General features: G+C 42.6%; 4 protein-coding genes across 6 annotated transcripts; all 4 read left to right on the top strand.

The window, feature by feature from the left end:
• Positions 1–16: 16 nt before the first annotated feature.
• Positions 17–7,327, top strand: LOC138205384 (ribosomal protein S6 kinase-related protein-like). The gene is made up of 12 exons (XM_069161364.1): positions 17–372; positions 1,488–1,748; positions 1,863–1,946; positions 2,024–2,092; positions 2,526–2,595; positions 4,269–4,376; positions 4,505–4,545; positions 4,643–4,670; positions 5,002–5,091; positions 5,815–5,903; positions 5,998–6,108; positions 6,204–7,327. Exons 1-12 carry the CDS (start codon positions 343–345, stop codon positions 6,429–6,431), a joined length of 1,209 nt encoding a protein of 402 aa, XP_069017465.1. The 5' UTR covers positions 17–342; the 3' UTR covers positions 6,432–7,327.
• A 1,893-nt stretch (positions 7,328–9,220) lies between these two features.
• Positions 9,221–12,959, top strand: aldoca (aldolase C, fructose-bisphosphate, a). The gene is made up of 9 exons (XM_069161346.1): positions 9,221–9,319; positions 9,946–10,083; positions 10,226–10,437; positions 10,584–10,638; positions 10,726–10,886; positions 10,982–11,065; positions 11,184–11,358; positions 11,477–11,676; positions 11,792–12,959. The coding sequence occupies exons 2-9, from the start codon at positions 9,972–9,974 to the stop codon at positions 11,882–11,884; spliced, it is 1,092 nt and encodes a 363-aa protein (XP_069017447.1). The 5' UTR covers positions 9,221–9,319; positions 9,946–9,971; the 3' UTR covers positions 11,885–12,959.
• A 919-nt stretch (positions 12,960–13,878) lies between these two features.
• Positions 13,879–18,012, top strand: srsf1a (serine and arginine rich splicing factor 1a). Of its 2 annotated transcripts, XR_011178865.1 has the most exons (5): positions 13,879–14,344; positions 15,021–15,199; positions 16,067–16,239; positions 16,424–17,193; positions 17,588–18,012. XR_011178865.1 is itself a non-coding variant. In XM_069161347.1 (4 exons), exons 1-4 carry the CDS (start codon positions 14,157–14,159, stop codon positions 16,619–16,621), a joined length of 738 nt encoding a protein of 245 aa, XP_069017448.1. In that variant the 5' UTR covers positions 13,879–14,156; the 3' UTR covers positions 16,622–18,012. The 2 variants fall into 2 exon arrangements, 1 of the variants encoding a protein (XP_069017448.1); XM_069161347.1 differs by having other exon boundaries at positions 16,424–18,012.
• Positions 18,013–18,501: 489 nt separating this feature from the next.
• Positions 18,502–22,610, top strand: dynll2a (dynein, light chain, LC8-type 2a). Of its 2 annotated transcripts, none has more exons than XM_069161350.1 (3): positions 18,502–18,679; positions 19,231–19,383; positions 20,713–22,610. In XM_069161350.1, the coding sequence occupies exons 2-3, from the start codon at positions 19,252–19,254 to the stop codon at positions 20,848–20,850; spliced, it is 270 nt and encodes an 89-aa protein (XP_069017451.1). In that variant the 5' UTR covers positions 18,502–18,679; positions 19,231–19,251; the 3' UTR covers positions 20,851–22,610. The 2 variants fall into 2 exon arrangements, with proteins under 2 accessions (XP_069017451.1, XP_069017450.1); XM_069161349.1 differs by having other exon boundaries at positions 18,504–18,679; positions 19,228–19,383.
• The last annotated feature ends 679 nt before the right edge of the window (positions 22,611–23,289 follow it).

Genomic DNA, 23,289 nt, shown 5'->3' with positions numbered 1-23,289 from the left:
TCCCGGTGTTTTGGTCTGTGGGTCGCAGGAAGTCGGATGTTTGATTGCTCTTCGATCTGACAGCTTCAACTGGAGCGGAATGGAGCTCTTGCCGCTCTGGATGTCTCCCTGCAAACCGGGCTGCAGACGCGTCTCCCTCCTCACACACGAAAACACGCAGACACGTGGGCGTCGCGGCGGCGCGAGACGCGGCCGTGCGTTTCTGAGACACAAAAAGACGCACGAGGAAGCGCTGGATTCTGTTTTTTGTTTTGTTTTTTTTGTGTCTTTTTTGCAGTTTGACGTATTTCTTTTGTGAAATACTTATTTTTTTTTTTTTGAATTCATGTTTCTGAGGATGTGATGGGCGGCGAAGTCAGTAAGAGCAGGAAGGTGAGTAAATGGGATTTGCTCCGTTTTTGTTGTTTACATGTTGATTCGTTGTGAATGTACCGCGTTTTATTTCAACAAAACAACTTCACTTTCTGCAGGAGATGAAGGCAGACACATACAGAAAGGCTTCTTATCGATTCTCTGTTTTAAATGCAGTAACGTGTCCACCCCACGAAACCAGATGCGTCTTTTCATCCACATTTATTTGATGTGCAGGAAACTGTTGACTGAATCAAAGTCAAAAATAAACATTGATTATTTGTTACGTGAACACTGACCCTCCCGCGCTGCAGCAATACGAGGCTCATTTGATCTTTGATGTTGTGGCTGCAGATGATTAAATCAGCCTCAGATAATGATATCTCTATATATCATCCATGCAAATGTTTTTAAACTCCTACACGCAGTAGATATGTGTAAATAATTTTCAGTAAGTTGCTATCTTAATTATTTTAGCCTGCAAAGATTAGTGATGTAAACTTTTATGAAAATATGTAAACTGAGGACCAATCAGTCAAAGAGAGTTTGAACTGTAGAACACATTTCCTCCAAAAAGTCCCAAGAAAAAAAATGTAAAGATATTTAATAATAACAACATTCAACCTTTATGACCTAAATGTTTCCATTGGTTTCTCATAAACCCTTGATGCCTCCCTATTGGTATTTAATGCCTTTTTATTATATGGGAAAGCGTAGAGGGATTACTAAACGGGCCATTGAGGCAGGAGCACAAACACTCAAAGGGTCAGGGCCACAAAATGACTACAACGAGACAGAAAACAACCACAAAGAGACACAACACCCAAAAAGAGATGCAAAACAATCACGAAGGGACACAAAATGACTAAAAAAAAGAGACAGAAAATATCCACAGAAAGACCACAGAGATGATAATGAGAATTTCTATGTCTCTGGAGGAGAATGTGGGGCCTTTTGCATGTCTGTGCCCAGGGGCCCGCTGTCTTATAATCCGGCCATGTTCACAAGCTTCCAGCTCACTAATATTCTTTGGATTCTGTGCTGCCCTATATACGGCAATATAAAGTGGTATAAAATCAAAGCACCACCGATAATGAGCCTTTATGTTTTTCTTTCCTTTTTCCTACCAAACGTAGAGGGAGCGAGCAGCTGCTCAGCTTCGACTCAGTCACGGGTTCCTCTCCAACGTGGGGGTCTCCATCGCTCACAGATTCGGACACTCAGGTGTGTTTTCTCGGCCCGTGGGAGTGGAAGGCCGGCTGCCTGTCCCCAGACTCCTGCTGCCTCCAGAGGACGGAGCGGAGCTGTCGGGCGCAGAGAGGACGCCTCCAGCTTTCATCAATGTCTTCCTGCCTGAGTTCACACTCCGTACATTTCCCGGACAAGACCACTTCCAGGTACTCGGGACCACAGCTCAGGACTGCCCAATAGAATGGGTCTTTCGAGAAGTAGACAGGAAAGGTGGAAGGTGTAGTGGAAAGAGGGAGGTAACTGTACTTCTGTGCTCACAGATCCTGGGCTTCATAGCGAAAGGGTCATTTGGACCCATCCTGAAAGTCAAGGATATTTGTAACAGGAAGATCTATGCTGTTAAGGTGAATTCACTGATAACTACTACAAATGCATTCTATTTGGACATATTGTTTGTGTAATAATCTGTACTGTTACACAGGTTCTACCAAAGTCTGAGATCTTGAAGCATGGAGTGCTGGAGCAGTCAAAAGAGGAAGTCATCATTCAGGTACAACATTTCCAGTAGTTCAAAGAGTTCTCGTTGGTAGAAACAGTGCAGCTTTACTGTTCTTGTAACTAAGTAGCAGTGAAACTACTGAAACTACTTTCACTGCTCTGCTCACCGTTTGTATGATTTTATACAAAGGTCAAATTGGAAGTTTTTGCACTTTTCTTTTGCTGTAAATTGCTTTATAACTACACAGTTGTGATTTTTTTTTAGAGTAAAGTAGCTGTGAACGGTTATTGATTGTAGATGAGGTGGGTGTGTCCGAGTGGTTCAGGAGATTTAAAGTCTGCAGGGAGAAATGTGACTTAGTCTCTGTTTGACACCAGTTTCTGTCCATAACGGAGTCCTCACTGTTTATGTGGACTATTGGAAGCTCCCCTGTCCCTCTGTGTTATATTCACTGTCCATCTGTGTGTCGACTGTTGCATTGCAGCGGCAGCTCAAACACCCATTTATCCACAATCTGCAGGACTGCTGGCAGACGCAGCGCCACCTCTTCATTAGTGAGTTCTTAAATAAAAACAATAGCACAGTTCGACTCTCTCCTCTTCTGCTATCCTTTTTGTGTTCCTGAGAAGTTACGTCTCCTCCTCTGGTCCCATAGAAACATGAATTAGACTGTTATAACAAATAAATCTCAGTAGTGGGTGTTGAGAAGGTGCACTGCCATCTAATGAGAGTGTCGGGTAAAGCTCACGTCTCCCGCCCGGTATCGCTGCAGCTGCTGCGTGACTTTGCACATCTTACTAACAATAATCCCAAATGTCAGTTGTCAAGGAATCAAAAATCAAGCTTCTAAGTAAAAACATCAGCTGAGAGTAAAATTATTTGGATTGTAAACAAATCATCTTTCACTGTTTTGTTGGTTTCGGTCACAGGCCTGAGAATTTTGGTTATGAAACCTCTTTAATATGTCACAAAAAGGTTTTGATTGTGAATCTGGCCTCGTGGTTTCGAGACAGCAGCAACCAACGGTGACGTCGCTCGTTGGTTTGCGAACGGCCGCTATGAAGCCTCGAGTTCTGATTTTGTCCGTCGCCATCTTGCTAGTTCGGAGAGGTTTGGAGCAGGAAGTGACCATATTTGGACGAGTGGTAGGTCAGACTCAATCTGATTGGAAACCGATGATAATAGGTCCCGCCCATCTGTGCTGCAAACCTGATTGCAGGTTTGTCTGTCAATCAAATAGACACGGCCCCAAAAGCGTATCTTTTTTAGGTCTAATTTCTAATTAATGACGGATTATTTTCAGATGGACAGCCAGAAAACTAATAAGAAGGAGCGACTTCAGCTAACAACATCAAACTGACTTTTGGGGAAAAAAAGTATTGACTTTGCATTTCATGAAAGAAGTTGAATGGGAGTCTATGGAGCCGGAGGCTTTTTTAAGCCGACCTCTAGTGGCCCTCGGTGGTATTACAGTTTATGGCACTTCTGCATTGGCCTCACTCAGACCTGGAAGCTACGTCCACTTTACATACAGTCTGTGGTTGTGAGTCAAAAACTTTTGCTTACAAGTTGAATTGGAGTTTCTGTTAGTAGATTCGACTTGAAACCTCTGCATGGATAGCTCTGCTACATTTAAAAGCATTTCAATAAAAAACAGCAACATAATGTCACCTCACCTCCGTGTGGGTCAACACTCAGTACTCCTCTGTTGAGTGTGAGCGGTGGGGGTGAGGTGTGAGAGTGCAGCCAGGCTGTGGATCCAACTCAAACCCACCAGCGTGTCCTCCCATCAGCGTATGTGGTGTGGACGTTTTTGACTCGCAATCCAAAGTTTTGTGACGCAATAGATTCTTTATAATTAAAATTCTTGATTAAATTTATTCTCAGTTCATTTGTTTTAACTCACAAATTTGATTTCTGATCGCAAGTTAAACAAACTTGCTTCAAAAACCGTCTTTAATGCTCGCATGAAAAAAAAAAAAACAGAACGATAACTTACATAGCATTAAAACTGGAGCTCGGCCAACAGGAGATTAACGACAGAGAAGCATGTGTGTTTTTGACTCAGTCTCACCCCTCTTACCTCCTTTCCCCAGAACCAGTGGAATGAACAAATCTTTTTGGTTTCCTCCTTCCTAATATCTCCTCTCACACTTTGCTGACCTGCATTAACTCAGCTGCTGCTTTCAGAGACCTGATGTGTTTCTGTGTGTCTCGTCCACTGCAGTGTGCGACTACTGCAGTACGGGAGACTTGTACACCTGCTGGTCACTGAAGGGCCGCTTCGAGGAGGAGGAGGTTCGGCTCTTTGCTGCAGAGCTCGGCAGCGCACTGGGTCGGTGTTGGTCAACGTTCCTCACTCTGACCTTTTACAAATCTTGTTCGAATTGTACAGTTTGTTAAAAGAGTATATCCACTTGTATCCATGTCATATATTCTTTCTTTTTGTTTGTGTATTTCTAGGATTCCTCCATGATTTAGGACTCATGCACAGAGATATAAAGGCATCATTTCTTATATTTAATGTATTTATAATGACATGTCATTTTCAGATCTGTGTGTTTATGGCTTTTGATGGTAATCATTTTACTGATTTCTCAGATGGAAAATGTTCTTTTGAGTGATCGAGGTAATGCTCGTTTTTATTTTCAATTTGCAGCTTTTAAAAATGAACATTTAGAGAAATGTAATCATTGGATTAGATTAGATTAGATTAGATTAGATTAGATTAGATTAGATTAGATTAGATTAGCATTTCACACATATTCCAAGGGGACATCATAGCTCATTAGCCTCCCTAAATTAAAATCGAATGTAAATACACTTGGTAAACTAATAAGTAACATTCCATTCATAAATACATTTTGAATCAAATTCAAGAATTTAAAGTCTGTTTTTCAGAATCATTTGCTGCTTTATGTAGAAGAACATCAGTTTCAGTGTGTTTTGCTTTGATTCAGGTCACCTCCGTTTGTCTGACTTTGGACTCTCGCGCCGCCTGAAACGAGGAGGACGAGCGTTTACCATATGTGGCACGATCCAGTACATGGGTGAGGTTCTGGTCTCATGAATCAGGTTTTTCCAAGCATCATCAGGCTTTGTTGCAGCACCAAGCTAAACCGAGTGAATGTAAAATCAGTGTGGAGAGCATCAAAACGAACTAAATGACTTTATAAGATCTCATGGTGGTCATTGCCCCCCCCCCCCCCCCCTCCCACTGGACTTCTGTAGCATGTTTTGTCTTTAAGCTTTTTGGGTGTTTATTTATTATCTGCTCTGACTTTTCTACATTTTTGGAAACATTCACACAGATATTGTTATAATAATGACGGTGAAAAATTATGTGAAACAGCATAATTTTAATTGAAATAAGTAACATTTTCTTGGGAGATTCCCCAAACCCCAGATACATGCGGCTAAGTCTTCCACAAAGACTGTCAATGAAATGTATTAGATTGTAATTTAAAGAAGCTGAAGGATTCTGTTATTGATTTTTAAAAAAACGTTTTTACTCTGTGACTGTATCGACGCCTCGTCTTTCTTTAGAACTGCATCGACATTAGAGATCCACCTGCATCTTGCTCCCAAAGGACTCATTTGACCCATTTATAAATGTGACGCACCTGTGATTTACTTTACATTTTATTTCCAGGACTTTTTCTCTTGTTGTCTTTGCCGCTCTGGTGCTTCATTTCTGATGTACATGATTGTGATTTCTTTTTTTAAATTCCCTGATTTCTCTTGATCTATCATCTTGTGTTTTATCTGAACAGCTCCAGAGGTTTTAAGTGGGGGTCCGTACAACCACGCCGTTGACTGGTGGTCCCTTGGCATTATGTTGTTCTCGCTGGTGACAGGAGAGGTATTGGCACTTCATTTTTCACGTCTCTGCATACTACATACTTTGTAAACTGTTGGTCATTTTGGTTTTCATACACCTGTGTCTCCCTCCGCAGTTTCCACTTCCTGCAGAGCCGGACCACAGCAGCATGTTGAAGAGGGTTATAGGTTTTCCCTACGTCCTACCCACGACCTTCACCTCTGCTCTGACGTTACTGCTCACCGAGGTCGGTACATTTGATTGCACTCTTTCTAATTTTCCCACTTTGAGTCCTTTGTATGAATAATTGACACACTTATCTGTTTCTCTTCAATGATACAGCTTTTGTGCAAGAATCCGTTGAACCGCCTTCGTAATCTGGAGTGTTTCAAGATGCAGGCCTTCTTCCGTGGCACTTCGTTCGACTCTTACATCCTCCAGAAGACACCTGTTGACTTCATCCTTGAGCTCAGGGCCCGTCCTGATTGGGCAGCCAAATCGACCAGAGGCCCTTCACTGGACTACTTTGACTGCGATCACATCCTTCACTCCCCGACGACTCCCACCTAACTGTCCTACGTTGGCCGACGTGGCCCTGAGTTCAGCTGCAGAGCAGACATGTGAAGCATAAGAGTGGACTGTGTTTGTCTGCAGGGTAGTTCTGGTTCTGTTGTTTTGGCCTGGCAATTATAAAAAAACTTTAAAAAATCTGAAGATTGAAGTTCACATGGAAATACATTTCTAGAATCATTTGTATAATTTACAGTATGTGATACATTCTTTGATTCACATGTTTTTGTTATTCAGCTACCAAAAAAAAAATGTTGATGCTAATAGTTTTTTCTCTTGTACGATAACATTGTTTGGAAATAATGAACCTGTCAGACACAATGTGCTTTTTATGCCTTTGCACAAGCGACAGCCGTGGAATTCGTTTTTTGTTGCCTGGCTTGTGAACGTGAGATCCCACTTGTGACACGTCAAGTGTTTTTGTAGGTTTTGTGCAAGAAATTCAACTTTTAAATGAAAAAAAAGATCATCTTGATTAAAATTCATCAATGTCATGCGAATACTGTGAAAGGTCACATGACCATAGCTGTTTACCTCCTGCTTGCACCTCCTGAGGAAGATGTCTTCTTCAGATTTACAAATGAAAGCAGGTAAAATACCTTAATTTACAAATAGAACTTTAATATTGTGTACATGTTATTTTTTTAGTCTACAACAGATATATTTTGAAAATTATACTGCTAACATACAAGTGGTGTACATTTCTTGACGGCCACTCCTATGACTTGAGTACGAAGCCTAATATTTCACTAACTTAACCTATATGAAATCAAAAAGGTCTAATTATTTAAATGCATGTCCAGAGTTGTGAGGAAAAAGTTGGTATAAAATAGGTTTTAAATGTAAAGGCTGGTTTGCATTGGTATGGACTGATTTGGGTAAAGTGCAGAAACTTCCTTCAGATCTCAAAGAACTTAAATTCATTAAAAAAAAAAAAAATCCCAGTTTGACAAGAAAATAGGAGTGGGGACATATTTAAGAGTGTTTTTTAGCTCAGGTTACAGGCTTTTGTCACTGCAGATCATAACCATCATCATTTAAACAAACTGACAACACTAACCTCAATCTAATATTAAACAGTTCCTTTTCAATGAGTACCACAGTGAAGTAAATGAGTTCTGTTATATTTGCCGTTTTGCACCTATCTCACATCACTTATAGGTATATGAAAGCCGCTAACGCGGCATCACGGCAAAACGTGAAATAGCCACGCTTTGGCCTGTCTAGGCGTGAAAAATGCACGTTTTCCTGTAGTGGATGAAAATGAAACCTACTGCATGCGTAGAGCCATATGATTTACAGGAAGATTAATCTTACAGCTAAAATAAGTGGTTGGGGTTACGAAATAAGTACGTAATTAGGGTTAGGAGAACAAACATGGTTGGGATTAGGGAAACATTTCAAAATGTGTAACTTTCACTCCCAGGCAGGCAAAAGCATGGCTGTTTCACGTTTTGCTGTAGTGGACCGGCGTGTCTATTTCACGCTTTGCCGTGATGCCGGGTTGAAGCTGCACCTGCATACGTTATGGACAACTTACACCCTTGGGTTGACCCATTTAGACGAGCGCTCACAAACCCATCGAGGACAGCCGTAATAGGACAGAAAATTGAGGACCAGATAAAGTATCATCATTAAATGCTTTTAATTAGGTAACAGAGAAAAAAAAAAAGTGGAGGGTCCCGGCGGAGGCCGCCACCTATAATTGCTGTACTATCTATTTAAAACTGTATCTCTTCAATGGGAGTGCACGGCTCCTCCCCTCCGCTTCCTCCTGACATTGAATTCCCTCTCAGGCCCTTGTCTTAGTCAGGTCCACCATGTCTGTGTTGTGGCTGTATAGTGGCAGGCAGTCCAATGGCCCATATCTCGTTTCAGAGGCACACTGACCCACTGTAGCAATGAAAGGAGTCCCCTGAAACGCCAGAGAGACATCTCACTGAGTTCCGCCAAACAGTGCCGTTACATAACTGAGCACACATCAGAAAACAGGCAGCTATACTGCAACCGTGCAGATCAACACACTCAACTAATCACAACCAAGCACAAAAGCTGAGACGTGATCCTGTTTGTCTCACACAAGAGCGTCATTAACACCTCACACTGTATACGAAATAACAGGTTTCTGTATTTGTACATTTTTATGCACCTGAAACAAAGAGGCAAAAAAAAGTTAAAAACCTCTTCTTCACAATGGAAATGATTTGACTGACCTCATTTCGGTCTAATTTGGGCCACATGTTCATTTACATTGATTGGAACCTGGAAACGGTTTCTATTTCTGAAACGTTCCATAACATTCTTTACAGTTTAAAGCGCACAAGAGAAGCCACCGAGAGCACGAATTGCTCTGAGACTGAAACACCCCTGTGAATTTGATGGCGAGGACCAAATTATCAGGAGACTCGAAACGTTCCTCTGGGCACATTTTTACTAATTAGAATAAAAATAGCTCGCCACGGGGTGTCGTTCAACGCTTAAATTAGGTTGCTATAGGGGGCTCTGACTGAATCCACGACTCGCGAGCAGCCTGAATATGAAGTGGGACCCAAAAATAGCCAAACGCATCGAAGCTAAACTCAACTTATTTACAACACTGAATGTTTGTCAGCACTAGATTTGTAAAGTGACTGAGAAAATTTTAAAATTGCTGCATCAGAGTAAAAAAAGGAGCCGCACAACAATAAGTATCACTACATTTAAATAGAACAATGAATGATCAAGATTTTCTTACGTATATGGGGCAAAGGTGGGCGTACAAGCCCCGCCCAGGGGTGTCGGCCTCCGAGATGTGACACACTTGAGCTGGATACAAACTAGAGCTGACGGAGCGGCTCCATCAGTGTTCATCACATCTGTGGACGGGACACGTTCGATTCCACTTCCAGGTAAGAACTTTTTAGTTTCGGGTTTTTTTCTCTAGCTTTAAGTCCTTGTGCACCAATTTGCAGATGATGCATTTAAAATCAACTGTATATTTTATCTCAGTTAAAAGACTTTATTTCCAAACTGATTGTTTTTTTGTTTTTTTTACATGCCGCAATTCTAAAACTTCACTCCTTCTTTTACGCCAATTAAAATTTCTTAGACGGTTTATTGTGCTGCTGCAACATGTGGCTATTATATCTGGGATTTCAAAATAAGAATGGCATCTAATTCTAGATCTATAACCACAGGTAGTAATAGTAGTAGATCCTTTCTTTCTATTATCAAAAAAAGCATGCATTTAAAGTGTTATGGCCCAAACAGTTGCTGCTGGATGATTTTTTAGCCCTGCATCTTTAAATGTGGGTACTTCAGCTGGTTCATGACACATTGTAACCCAGTTTAGACGATACAACTAAGGACCAATGTGTCGTCACTGTATCGTACAACCTAAACCAGCTCCACTCCCTTTATGACATGAAATGTGTCTTTGGGGGAAACTGAGGACATTTTCTTTCAGGGAGGATAGAATCTGCCATTTCTATTTGCTAACGAGTGACTAATTATAAGGTCACATCTTCTTCCACAGGCTAATCGTGCAATCAGCCGCTCAGCATGACGCACCAGTTCCCAACTCTCTCAGAGGCTCAGAAGAGGGAGCTGCATGACACCGCTCTACGCATAGTTTCTCCAGGGAAGGGCATCCTGGCTGCAGACGAGTCTGTGGGTCTGTAGCACTCTTGTCTTTCTTTTCTTCGGACATGTATGACGTTCATTCTGCTTGTGCATGACCAAATGTGCTTTCTGTCACTGATAAATACCATTAACATCTGGTTTATACATCACACACTTATACATGGTAACTTCAGGCAGCATGGCTAAGCGGCTGGCCCAGGTCGGAGTGGAGAACACGGAGGAGAATCGCAGGCAGTTTCGTCAGATCCTCTTCAGTGCGGACGATCGTATCAACAGCTGCATCGGAGGGGTCATCTTCTTCCACGAGACGCTGTACCAGCACTCTGATAATGGCGTGTCTTTCGTCAAAATGATCCGGGACAGGGGCATCCTGGTTGGCATCAAGGTCTGGCAGCTTCATACTGAATGTGGTGTTCTGTATAGTTGAGGTTTTTTTTTAATTAAAAAGACTGCAACTTCGTGGTAATGAATTCTGAAGTAATTATGAGTTCTTTCTGCACATAATAAAAATCAGTGTTCCTCATTCCTCAGGTCGACAAAGGCGTTATCCCGCTGGCAGGAACTTGTGGAGAAACCACCACACAGGGTCTCGCAAACTCACCCTTAAACAACAGCTGATGTTAACCCCTTTGGACTTCCTATTAACAGTACATCTTTTGACATTCCTCTGTAGGTCTGGACGGACTGTCAGAGCGCTGTGCGCAGTATAAAAAGGATGGAGCCGTCTTTGCAAAGTGGCGCTGTGTGCTCAAACTCAGCGACGCCAATCCATCTAAACTAGCGATCACGGAAAATGCTAATGTTCTTGCACGCTACTCCAGCATCTGCCAGCAGGTCAGGACTCAATACTACATAGCGTAACAGCTTGACTGTGCAACATGTCATGTGATGCGTCTGTATTGTGTGATAATCCCTCCTCACTCGGCCAGAATGGCATCGTGCCCGTCATAGAGCCGGAGATTCTGCCTGATGGTGATCACGACCTGAAGCGGAGTCAGTACATCACTGAGAAGGTGCGTTTCTCTTTTTCTCGCACACTGCACGTGCACGTGTGTGTCAGACATTGTTTCTTACGGGAATAAAAAGTGAGACAGCGAGGAAGGATATCCCAGACATGCTTTGCCTCTGCAGGTGCTGGCTGCAGTGTACAAGGCCATGTCGGACTATCATGTGTACCTGGAAGGCACGCTCCTCAAACCCAACATGGTCACTGCTGGGCACAGCTGCTCCACCAAGTACAGCCCAGAGGAGGTTGCTATGGCGACCATCACTGCCCTGCGCCGCACTGTTCCCCCAGCGGTCACAGGTTAAGTCTAAGCGCTGCCGTTTCCGGGTGATTTAAAACAGAAATGTATGAAATTTGCAGAAACAGAGACAAATCCGGTGAAATTTTTTTTTTTTTTTCTTCTTCTTCTTCCCTGCAGGAGTGGCTTTTCTCTCAGGTGGCCAGAGTGAAGAGGAGGCCTCTGTCCACCTCAGTGCCATCAACAACTGCCCTCTGGGCAAACCCTGGATCCTGACGTTCTCCTTTGGCCGAGCCCTGCAGGCATCTGCGCTCAGAGCCTGGAGAGGACATAAAGAGAACGAGAAAGCTGCCACGGAGCAGTTCATCAAGAGAGCAGAGGTATTTTTAGCTCTTATTTAGCAGATTTAAAAAAACAAAAACAAAAACAAAAAAAACACCAACAGGCATTTGCTTAATTTTGTCTTTGCTGGTTCGCTGTCTGTTCTGTCCCCAGGTGAACAGTATGGCGTGTCAGGGGAAGTACACTGGTGGGGATAACCACGGCGATGGCGGCCAGCGCATCTACGGCCCCTGCCATGCATACTGATCAGTATAAGAAGGCATCGTGTTCTTCCATACCGTAACAAGATACAGAGGAATTGTAATGTAGATAACGTCAATGAGGACAATCAGACCAATGGCCTCTGGGTATTTCGAAAGCAAGAAAGATGTTTGCTTTACTTTTGTCATGGATGTAAAGTATGTTCTTGTGACAGAGCCCTGACTAAAGCTTTTAAATCCTGCACTTAGTATCATAATACTGACCGGCCATGCACTGCAAGTACATTGAATTCTGGCTGCAGAGCAACGACATTAGTTTATGTCAGTTAATTAAGTAGTGGAAATATGTGATGTAAGTCTTACCCGCCGATTATGTGGAAGGATACAAAAGTTGTGTGAAGCTTCTTTGTGTGTGTGTGTGTGTTGTGTGTGTGTGGATTTGTGTAATTTAGTTTTATTATCTATTTAGCAATGAACATGCAGAAATATAAATATTACATTGAAATGTGTGTGACAAGTTCTCAGTAAAGTTCGATCCGTAGTGGTCTCATAAACAGAGTTTGAATGTGAGCATTTAAGCAATAAAACTGTGTAAAACCCAGTAAAATCTGCTTTAGATATTCTGTTTTAGCAGGATTTGTTGACTGTCACGCTCCTTTTACGGTCACGAGGCCATAACATTTTAATTTCTTCTTTTTTCGTCATCCTCCAAATCAAAACAATATGACACTGCTGTCTATATGTCCTCAAACATGCTACATACATTTATTTGAGAATGTATTTGGTTGAAAAGTAATCTGACACGTAATACTGGATCTTTTCTTAATTATACTTCTTGGTTTCTGTTCCAATATGTTCTTGTTTGAGTGAATGGAGCGCTGCATCACTGGAAAACTTACACTTTGGGTATTATTGGACAGTTTTCTGACAGCAGCTGTGGTCTTATTACTATCATTGATAACTTGTCTATTTTGATTTTTTTTTATTATGGCGGGGTCAACGATCAGTTTGCTGACATTTATGGTATGAAACAGTAAAGAAGATATAAATTCACGGTAATGGATTATCCAAGTTATAATTAAAGAGAAATTAAACACTAATAATAAACTGACTTTCCTGCATGAATGAGTGAGACTATGGAATATCATAAGCTGCTGCTATTTCAATTGTTTTTAATCAAGCTACTTGTACATGCCTTATGTATTTGCATTTTTTTTTTAAAGTTGTGACACAAACAGTTTTCATTTTACTTCTTTAGGTACAACCCTTATATTTTGTACCTACATTTTGCCAGGAATAAAAGGTAACCAGTAAATTAATGAGGGTGATAATACAACAATTTAATTTTTTTTTCTCCATTTCCATTCATTGGGGGTATAGAACTCTTCCCACCTCTTTACACCAACATAACTTACATTAATACAGGACATTCATTTTATATTTAAAGACAGACGTTTTCTAAGCCTTTTTGGAAAATACTGAACTTTGCCCTGTTCACTTTAAATGTTCTTTCCTTTAATAGTGTGACTATTTCTCGAGGGAGTACAGAAAAACAGCCTTTTGGTATAAAAATAGCATCAAATTATACTTCAAGCATCAAAAGTAGAAGCACTCATTTTGCAGAATGCCCATTTCTGAATTATACGTTATATTGTTGAACATAATCATGCATGTGGCCATATTACCTTGTAGGCTACTTTAATATTGCAGCTGATACAGTAAAGGTGGGGTTAATTTTAACATTATGTTCTACTGGGTAGCTCTAATAATGCGTAGTCATTTATTTGTTCTGTATATTTTGTGGACATAATAATAATAACAACAACCTGCAAATTAACTGGGAACTAAAGCTTTGAACTTGATGGGAGTAAAAGTAAAAGGCCGAACAAGAACTTCCCAGCCATGTCTATTCACGTGCACCATGTAATGAAACAATAATAATAAAAAAATAAAAAGATGGCTTTTTGACACACACCTGCTCATATTGGCGGACTATTTTGTAAGGCGGATGTATCAGGTTACTTCCGGTATTCACGAACGCCTCCCTCTGCAAAGAAGCGCGATTCCTGAAGAAGAAAAAAAAACAAAACGGGACCAGTGGGCGCCGCGTCCGAGAGCATTGTCTCCCCCCCCTCCCCCCTATTCAATAGCCTGCAGACTGTGGCGTAAAACGGCGCCAATTTGACTGGTTTGGTTTCTCCGTTCCTGCTCGACCGTTCGCAGGCCGCTCGGAGGGAAATCCTCGGCGTGGCTGCAGCAGCCGTTTCCCAATATTTTCTGACCAACGCGCGGTTAGCTTTAATTAGCAGTTAGCTGCGATGTCGGGTGTCGTGCGAGGCCCCGCCGGGAACAACGATTGCCGGATTTACGTTGGGAACCTGCCCCCGGACATTCGCACAAAAGACGTGGAGGACGTCTTCTACAAATACGGAACAATCCGAGATATCGACCTGAAGAACCGGAGAGGAGGACCGCCTTTCGCCTTCATTGAATTCGAAGACCCCAGGTGAGGAGCTGGTGGTGAGGAGGAGCTGGTGGTGGGTGAGGAGGAGCCGGTGGTGAGGAGGAGCCCGGTGGTGAGGAGCCCGGTGGTGAGGAGCCCGCTAGGCCGGAGACGGCTTCTATTGTGTTGCTACCCTGCTCGCGCGTAATCGCACTAACTCCGGGCTCGGACTACTCCTTGGATCACAGTTGCGTTGCTCCTGTGACAAAACGTGGTGTGTGTGCGTGCGTGCGTGTGCGTGTGTGTGTGTGTGTGCTCTTTCGGTTTCAACTTTGTTTGTCTGTTGCCTCCTTGCAGACGCAGATCTGTTGCCTCGTCTCGTCTCCAGATTTGTAGATGCTGTTAAATCCGCTGTTTTACAACGCCACGGGTTTTTTTTGGTTGTTGTTGTTGTTGTTGTTGTTGTTTTTTACTGTGCATGTTATTGGCTGCTTCCTTGTAGTTCAACAAACAGAAACTAAAATCGTCTCGGTTGAGTGCACTTACGCAAAGTGTTTCACGAGCAGGCGTTGTTGAATGGTTAAAAAAAAAAAAAAAGCTACCCGCCGACATGGCTGACATTTTTTTTTAATTAATTAATTTATTTGTTTGTTTGTTTGTTTACCTCTGCATGTGTAGGTTCAACTTCGCAGCCCTCCACGTGCTTTTGTTTAACCTGCGCCTTTTTTTTTAACTGCAGGGACGCGGACGATGCCGTCTACGGGCGCGATGGTTACGATTACGACGGGTACAGATTGCGTGTGGAGTTTCCTCGGAGCGGCAGGGGGTCCAGAGGCGGGTTTGGAGGGATCGGCGGGGCACCCAGGGGCAGATACGGGCCACCGTCCAGACGCTCCGAGTACAGGGTCATCGTGTCGGGTAAGGACGCTGGGTCAAGTTATTTTACTCGGCAAGAAGTACGATCATGTCCGCGGGGGGGGGGGGGGGGGGGGGGGTTGTTTTACGCGCTTCATGAACGCATCTCTCCAAAAGTTTTTAAGAGCCTACTTCACGTGTTACAAACTTAGTTGGAAGTGGAGTGCGTCAAATGAGGATCACGCATTCAAATGCATACGACGGACTCGTACTTTTTGAGCATCATATTTACGTTTAGGTAAAGCCAGAGATATCTGTGTTGGGAGAAAAAATGTACTGAATTCGGCCAAATACGACGGAGGAATACGCGAGGAAATCCCGTCTGGATGCAAAAAGAAATACGCGTGTTTTTCATGGTTCTGCTGGAACATTCAATTTGTTTGCACTCGGTGGCACAATTGCATTATCGTGAAATTTCCTCATCTCGAGATGTCCTCAAGTGATGTTTATGTGCAGTGATGTGCAGCGATGCAACTTTAAATGAGCGAGTCCTGTAAAGATGTGAAAAAGACCCGAGACGAAAGTCGTCAAAAAAGTCTAGAAATGCAACACGTGTGCTCGAAACGTTGCAGTTAACTCCCAGGAATAATAATGCCTGTTAAAAGCATAACACACGGGAGCTGGCCGTAAGATTTCTTCTGTAAAATAAAGAGCCGTGACAATTAGTATTGATGTTTGGTATCCTTGGTGCAATCCGGTTTCAAATTATTTGTATTTACAGTAAAAAAAAAAAAAACCCGAATGAAATCCAGTCTTGCAGCAACCATTTAGAGGGAAACGCATCTTCCCAGTAATTCTCACAAATGTGGACCATCTGTCGGCTATCCTAGTTTTTTTTGTTTTTTGTTTTGTCCCCCCCCCCCTTTGCAGGTCTCCCCCAGAGCGGCAGCTGGCAGGACCTGAAGGACCACATGCGTGAGGCGGGCGACGTGTGCTACGCTGACGTTTACAGAGATGGAACCGGGGTTGTAGAATTTGTGCGCAAAGAGGACATGACCTATGCCGTTCGAAAGCTGGACAACACCAAATTCCGCTCCCATGAGGTATGTTTACGGCTTTGATTAACTGACATGGATAGAGTGTGTCTTTGCTGTGTGGAGGTGAGTACTTCAGGATGTGCTCCGCTATGTCATGAAGAACACCCCGGCCCTCATTTCCATCTGTGGTATGTCCACCGTTTGGCAGGAATGTTGTCTTTTCAATGTCAAGTTCTCTTGTGTCCGCCAGGGAGAGACCGCTTACATTCGTGTGAAATTAGATGGTCCCCGCAGCCCGAGTTACGGAAGATCACGCTCCCGCAGCCGTGGCAGCCGGAGCAGGAGCCGCAGTCGCAGCGCCAGCCGCAGTCGCAGCAATTCCCGTGGTCGTGGCAGAGGATCGCCCCGCTACTCGCCTCGTCACAGCCGCTCTCGCTCCCGTTCCTAAACCTTTCTACCACCGATGTTTTGCCCTTTTGATGTATACCCTCCTGTTTTTACCTTTTATGAGTTTCTTCAGATGTCAGCTATTGCTTTTTTAATTTTTTGCATTTCTTGTCCCAATGTCCTTGTGGATGATCTTGGTGTGTAGATGTACCCCCACCGTCCCGTCCCCTCTTTAAACCTTTCCCCTTCTTCTCCAGCTGCTTCGTCCTTTTGCTTTCTCCTTCTCTCCCCGTTCTTTCTGTCCGCTCGATTTCTGCAACAATAGGAAATGTGCTTTCGAACTTCCAAAAACGTTGAGTTGTTCTGAGATGCACTCGATGTTTTTGCAAGTGTTGGAAAAAAAAAAAAAAGGTTTTATTTTTGTTTTTTATTTCTTTTAATAGCTTCTCTCGTTTGGTATGTGGGGTGGGCTGTTTGGACGGGGAGCCCGATGCTTAACTGTATTTTACCCTTGTGTCTTCCTTTAGACATCTGAAGAGAAGGATTAAAGTGATTTGGAATAAACCATTGTGGAGCACATTTCATTTGTATGGTCAGGATAGGACATCTAGGAGCAATCAGGTCGAGGCAATGGTATGCTTCATATTCCATAAATTGAACGTTTTGATCGGTTGCCATGTCATGCATGTCATTTAACTAAGCCATATGTGCTGTACATTGTAATATACACAGTTTTTAACATGCTACTCTGGCCTGTGACAGAATATGCAGTCCTAGATCAAGTGTTGTGATGTAAGTGTATCTTTGCTGTCAAATGTAAATTCTGAATCAGTTTGTTTCAAAAGCGTCCCACTTTACCTTAAATGTCCTCATTGGTTAAAATGTTTTAACTTCAGGGAGTGATAGTTTTTGTGCTCAGCGGCATTTTTCTTTTTCTTGATCTGAAATGGAAAAAAAAAATTAGGCCCAAAAATCTTGACATTTTATTCTAACAGTCTGCCTCTGATTTTCTTCCTGGTATTTCAAGGTTTTGATTGGAGGAGTGGCTCAGTGGATCCCAATCCTTGGAGCTGGATGAGTGGATCGATTAGGAAAGGGATAGGCAAGGATGGATGCTCGGAACGGGATCAGATTTCCAGGATTCAAATGAGTTGATTTCAGAACTAATTATCGGGAGTCCCAGAGCAACTTTCTTTTTCTTTTTTTTTTATTAGGCCCTCCCTGCCTATCTTTAAAGTCTTTCAGTGATAATGGCTTTATTTTACAAGAAAACGAAACTGAGGACCAGGAAGTTGGATCAAAGGATGGAGTCGTAGATGCCTGGTATGAAGGAATTAAAAAATTTGGGGAGGTTGGGAAGGGGTTTCATTTGGGAGTAGTTTGTATGTTTGATTTTGCTTAACCTTACTTTTTCTCGTAGCATTTTCAATAAAACACTTTCAAACAAAGACACTTTTAGTTTGTTTTTTATTTCTCATCCGTTTTAAATCGTGTGACTTGTCAAGTACAAATCGAATCAAATTTAAGGTTTTTCTGGTCCCGAGTTACAATTCCTCAACGAATTACGCAGCTTAAATTGGTAAAGCGAAAAGCCAACGGTGCAAGAAACGAGTCTTAAAAAGCACAGCTGCGGCCGTAGTCGTGATATTAAACACGCACGAGCACAATGCAACCTCGTGCGTTCAATATTCAAAGCTCCGGTGTCTCGGCCGTGACGGCGGCTGATGAAAAGGCCTTTTACGCGCAGACGAGCGATGCCTCCCCACCTACCTACCTACCTACCTACCTACCCGCCGAGGTCTCGTTTCCTTTTTAGCCCACAGTCGGCGGTGTACGCTGTGAATGATGCATTGTGGGATGAAATAAGATGCCGGCAGACAGGAGCTGGAGAAAAACGCTCGCGACGCACGGGGAGGCTGCAGAGCAGCCAATGGCGGGGCGCAGCATGCGGCAGAGGGGCGGGGAGCTGCCGGAGCACAGCACAGAGCCAACCTACCTACATGCTTATTGTGTAAATCTTTAAAAAGCAATTAGCCGCAGCATCATCTAAAGCGTTCCCCACTGGCTGGGTGAAATCCATATTTAAGGAAAGAAGTGTTTTCACGCGGCTCAAACAGAGGTGAGTGGCAAATTTCCTCATTTGGAAAAAGACACATATTTCTGATTCGAGTTCTTCTCATAATGGTGATTTTTTTTAATTTATTTTTTTTATTTTTTATTGTGTATTTGAATGCATTTCGACTGCTTTGACGTGAAGACTGTATTAGCACAGGTAGCGGAAGGAGTGTTTTGTGTGAGCTCATCGTTGTCTGGAAACATTGTGATACTTGTGTCCTCCTGATGCAGAAGCTGCTTTTATCAGAAAGTGATTTTGCCAAGTAATATAACTCCACCTGTATCAAGTTTCGCAGCCAATCTATGCAACGTTCAAGTCATCGTCCAGTTAAGAATACGGACAGAAATACACGAGCTGAAGTTATGAATTTAGATGAGTGCCGAGGTGAGAAAACGCCGTATCAGACGGGCAGCTTTCTACGTGTAAACGATGTTTGCGATGATCCGGCTGGCCTAAACCATCCCCATCATCACCACCACCGCCACCACGTGCGGTGTCAATTTTCAGTGCGGTACGTCTTGACTGAACGTGTGCTGCCTGTTCTTCCTCAGCAGGCATCATCATCCTCCTCCACCATGACTGACAGGAAAGCTGTGATCAAGAACGCAGACATGTCCGAGGACATGCAGCAGGACGCCGTGGACTGTGCCACGCAGGCCATGGAGAAGTACAACATAGAGAAGGACATCGCAGCCTACATCAAGAAGGTGAGAAAGGACGGGTGCACGGATGGATCCAAGCGGAGCTCTGCGAGCTCTCACCGGGGGCACATGATCTGCAAATTCAGGGCCTTGTGTATTCTCACATCTATTTTTGCTCAGCATGGAGATGAGGCTCTTGTGATGAGGCCACGAGCGGGAATTTTTAATAAATGATTTACTAAGGTCCACAAATCCCCTCAAATCACCTTGTTCACAAATATTTTAACCTGACACCAAAGAAAGGTGTCTATAGTTTCCGATTTCCCAACACGGTGAGCCGATTCAGTCAGATGTTATTTGTACGGTGTCTGTCGTAAAGGTTGGTGCTGTTCGGAGTGCTTTACAGACGAGCTACCAACACAACACAAATACAAAATGTAAAGAAATCAAAACAGCTGGACCCTAATGTACAAAATACAAATTAAAGGCAAATAGTAAAATTATTAAAAAAAAAAAACAAATATAAGTAGAATACATTTAAAAAAAAAAACAACAACAGGTGAACACAATAAGACATAAGGCTTTAGATGAAAATGTATATATTACACATAACAGTTTCTCATCCACACTTGCCGGTAATATATTCCAGTGAATCTCTTATTTATACTAGTTTGCTCAATTTCTCTGCTTGGAACCAGTAAAGTTTTATCTCAGTCACTAATTGGTCTGAAAAGGGTTAAATCTCGATGCAAATTTGCTTCAATGAGCCTATAAATTATCACCAGTTGTTGGGATGCACGATAATATCGATACATCGTGGTTATCTGCCGATAAAGGCTTTAAAATAAATTATTGGGACTGGTCCAACATGTACATTTCTACCGACGCGATTCTTTAACTATACCGAAACACTGGATGCTTAATCAGAGTTATTACTAAACGCTCGACACCGTGTTTCCTGTGTGAGGGTGCAATGATACGCCTGCGGTTTGGAGGCTTTTTCAAGTGTCCGAAACGAATAGCGAAGTTATTTGAAATGGTTTTATGTAAGGAGGCGCTCCATCACAAGAACCAGCATCCCGAACATTACGAAGAGTTTGTGAGGAACAGCGTATGTTGGCACCGGCAATCGGCCAAAACAGTCGCAAAATATTGGACATTGTCCCTTTTTTTTATTTTAATTTTTTTTATTGCAGAAGATAAACTCTCACCAGGTTGCTAAAACCACCACATCTTCCCTGAGGACCAAAACCCGGATGTTTTTTTTTTTTTTCTTCTTCTTCTTCTCACTCATAATATCCTTTGGTTTTGGACCGTTACTGATTGATTTCAGATATAATTTTCTCAGTATCCCTGAATGGCGCTTTTTAATCTCCTCCTTCTGACTCTTTTCAGGAGTTTGACAAGAAGTATAACCCCACCTGGCACTGCATCGTCGGGAGGAACTTCGGCAGCTACGTTACCCACGAGACGAAGCATTTCATTTACTTCTATTTGGGCCAAGTGGCCATCTTGCTCTTCAAGTCGGGCTGAAAAGTTTCTGATTGGTGTTTAGGAGTTCTTCTCCCTGAACCTAAGTCGGAAATGCACTGGTGGCTGATGTCTCCCATACACTAATAACGACATACCATAACGATGCAAAACCGGCCGTGCGCAATTGCATGGACTATACACTATTTAATATGTATGTTACAGTAAGTTTACTTTTCCATCGTTGCCATTTGAATGCAACTGAAGTAGTTTTTGTTGATGCTGTTAAATTCTAGGTTGTAAAAGATTTCGATGTGGCCCTTGATTGTACAATAATGGAAAGCTGTAGAATGTAGTGGTGCATCTGCTTTCCTCCACGAGTGGCATTGCCCGACGCTGTTAGGAGACTCCGCTGGTTCAGATGGTAAAAATCATACTGCGTGCACCAGTTCCACAGTTCATCATTAAGATTTCAACATGCGATCATGAAAACAAGCTTAATAATGGGGCCAAAACAAATTCCACAAGAGAAGTTGAGTTTATTCCTGCTGTTTTACAGATTTAAAAGAATCGTGTTGCGTGGAGATGCACGTGATTTAAATCTTGTACTGTTTTCGATTTGGATTTTAAACAAGTCTCCCAGCAGAAGTACAAATTTAGCAGCCGTGTTCAGAAAAGATGTCGCAACATGCAACACACCCGACACGTTGAAACCGACACAAGCCGCTGCGAGCGTTTCCGGGGGGGGTGAATTTAGCCCGTCAGCGATTAAACCTTCACTGTGAAGGACGACAGAGGGAAGAAGGCTCGCGTACCCAGACTTTAGCTTTTAAAGTCCGAGTTACAACACGACAGACCGGCTACCACGATCTCCCGGCTCACCGACCGAGTTCAGTCTTGTAACCCTGTGTTCCCGCATGTTTTAAAGACAATAACCGCAATTTATTTAACAGCTATCGGACACAAACTGAAGCTCCCCGGCAGCCAAATCATTTCCATTATTTAACTTTTACTTTTGGGTATGTAGATGTAGAATTGAGCCGCCGTGTGTCTTGTCCCAGTCCTCGCTATAAAGCAGCGTTAGGAAGGTGTTTTTTTTTTTTAGATAAAACATCTGCAGTCGACTCTACCAAGGCCGCCGTCGCCCCCGTGTTCCAGATGGTTTTGTTGTCTCGTGTGGCCTGCGATACTTTCAAGTTGCATTTCCCCCCCCCCCCAACCTTTAGTTTTGCATTGCCATTATACTGCCAGACAAGCAGGAAAGACGAAGCATTCGGAGTTTCTCGAGGCAGACAGCCAGCAGGTTTATCTCTTTTGTCTATCACAGACTTTGGGTTTTTCATTTTGTAACGTCAGTATATTTAGTTTTAAATGGCAATGCTCGATGTTTGGATTCTGATTTAATGTGTTCTTTGGGAGGACAGATTGGAGGGTTTCGGTCCGTGGAGCTGGATAACACCACACATTTCATACTGTGTGAAGACTGTGTACTCAGTTGTTCTCTCCCGTATGTCAGCTATGGGTAAAATGTGTGTCTCTTAAAGTGTTAGCTTGGATTGGCATCGTTCTCGAGGGACGTCTTCCTAACTATTGTCGATGTAAACTGATTTAGTATTGTTTTCCCTCTGGCATGTATTTTTTGCTGTGTATATGTAGGAACCGTTCTAATGCTGTTAAATTTGCACAAAACGTGTGCCTGTCATTGCTCTCAACTGTAACCGGCTTGAGTACAATTGCACTTCATTACAAATATCCAGTAGGTTGCTACAGAACCAAAACCGTAGAAACTCGATAAAATAAAGATTAATTGTTGACTTATAAAACTGTGGCCTTCTACTTTGTTCATTCCCCACCACTTTGTGCTGAAACCATCGAGACAAAACGATCCCTCTTACATCTGTGCAGCAGCGGGCTCACGTGTACGAGGGAGCTTTCTCCGAGCTAAAAAGCTGTTTTTACATTTTTTTTTTTTTTTGCGGAACCACGTTAGATTCCTAACTATGTATTTTTTTTGTTTGAAAAATGTTCTGAGCATATTATGCAATGTTTGAATAATATTTTCAGTGGTAAGTTGTTGGGTTTGTTTTGTTCCCATAATGTTCTTTAAGGAGGATAACATTCTCTAAAACATGCTATAGATATTTATTCTTCACCCTCATATTTAAGGGAAGTGTGTGGTAATTTGAGTTTCAGTTGTTAACTTTATAGTGACAACATGTTGTCGCAATGTTTATAACCTAAAGTGTTATTGTTTGTAAATTGCGACAGTTGCAGCAACTCCACAGGCAACATTCACAAAGGTTAACGGTATCTTTTTTTTGGAAATCCAAATGGTAAAATTGATCAAATAAAGCTTCTCTGCTGTGATAATTTGCCAATTTTCCCCAGTTTGATATCATTTCAGATGAAATACAGGTGAATTTTTTTTCTTTTTTTGGACAATGACTATGAGAATAGGAAAATGGCGCAAACAAATTGACGTTAAATCCAAACACAGTCGAG

The sequence above is a fragment of the Embiotoca jacksoni genome, unplaced genomic scaffold (genome assembly GCF_022577435.1).
Source record: "Embiotoca jacksoni isolate LCO1_2020_lvr unplaced genomic scaffold, fEmbJac1.0.p SCAF_28, whole genome shotgun sequence".
NCBI classification, from domain to species: domain Eukaryota; kingdom Metazoa; phylum Chordata; class Actinopteri; family Embiotocidae; genus Embiotoca; species Embiotoca jacksoni.
Note: the sequence above shows the minus strand (reverse complement) of the source record. Positions and strands in the feature narration are given on the sequence as shown.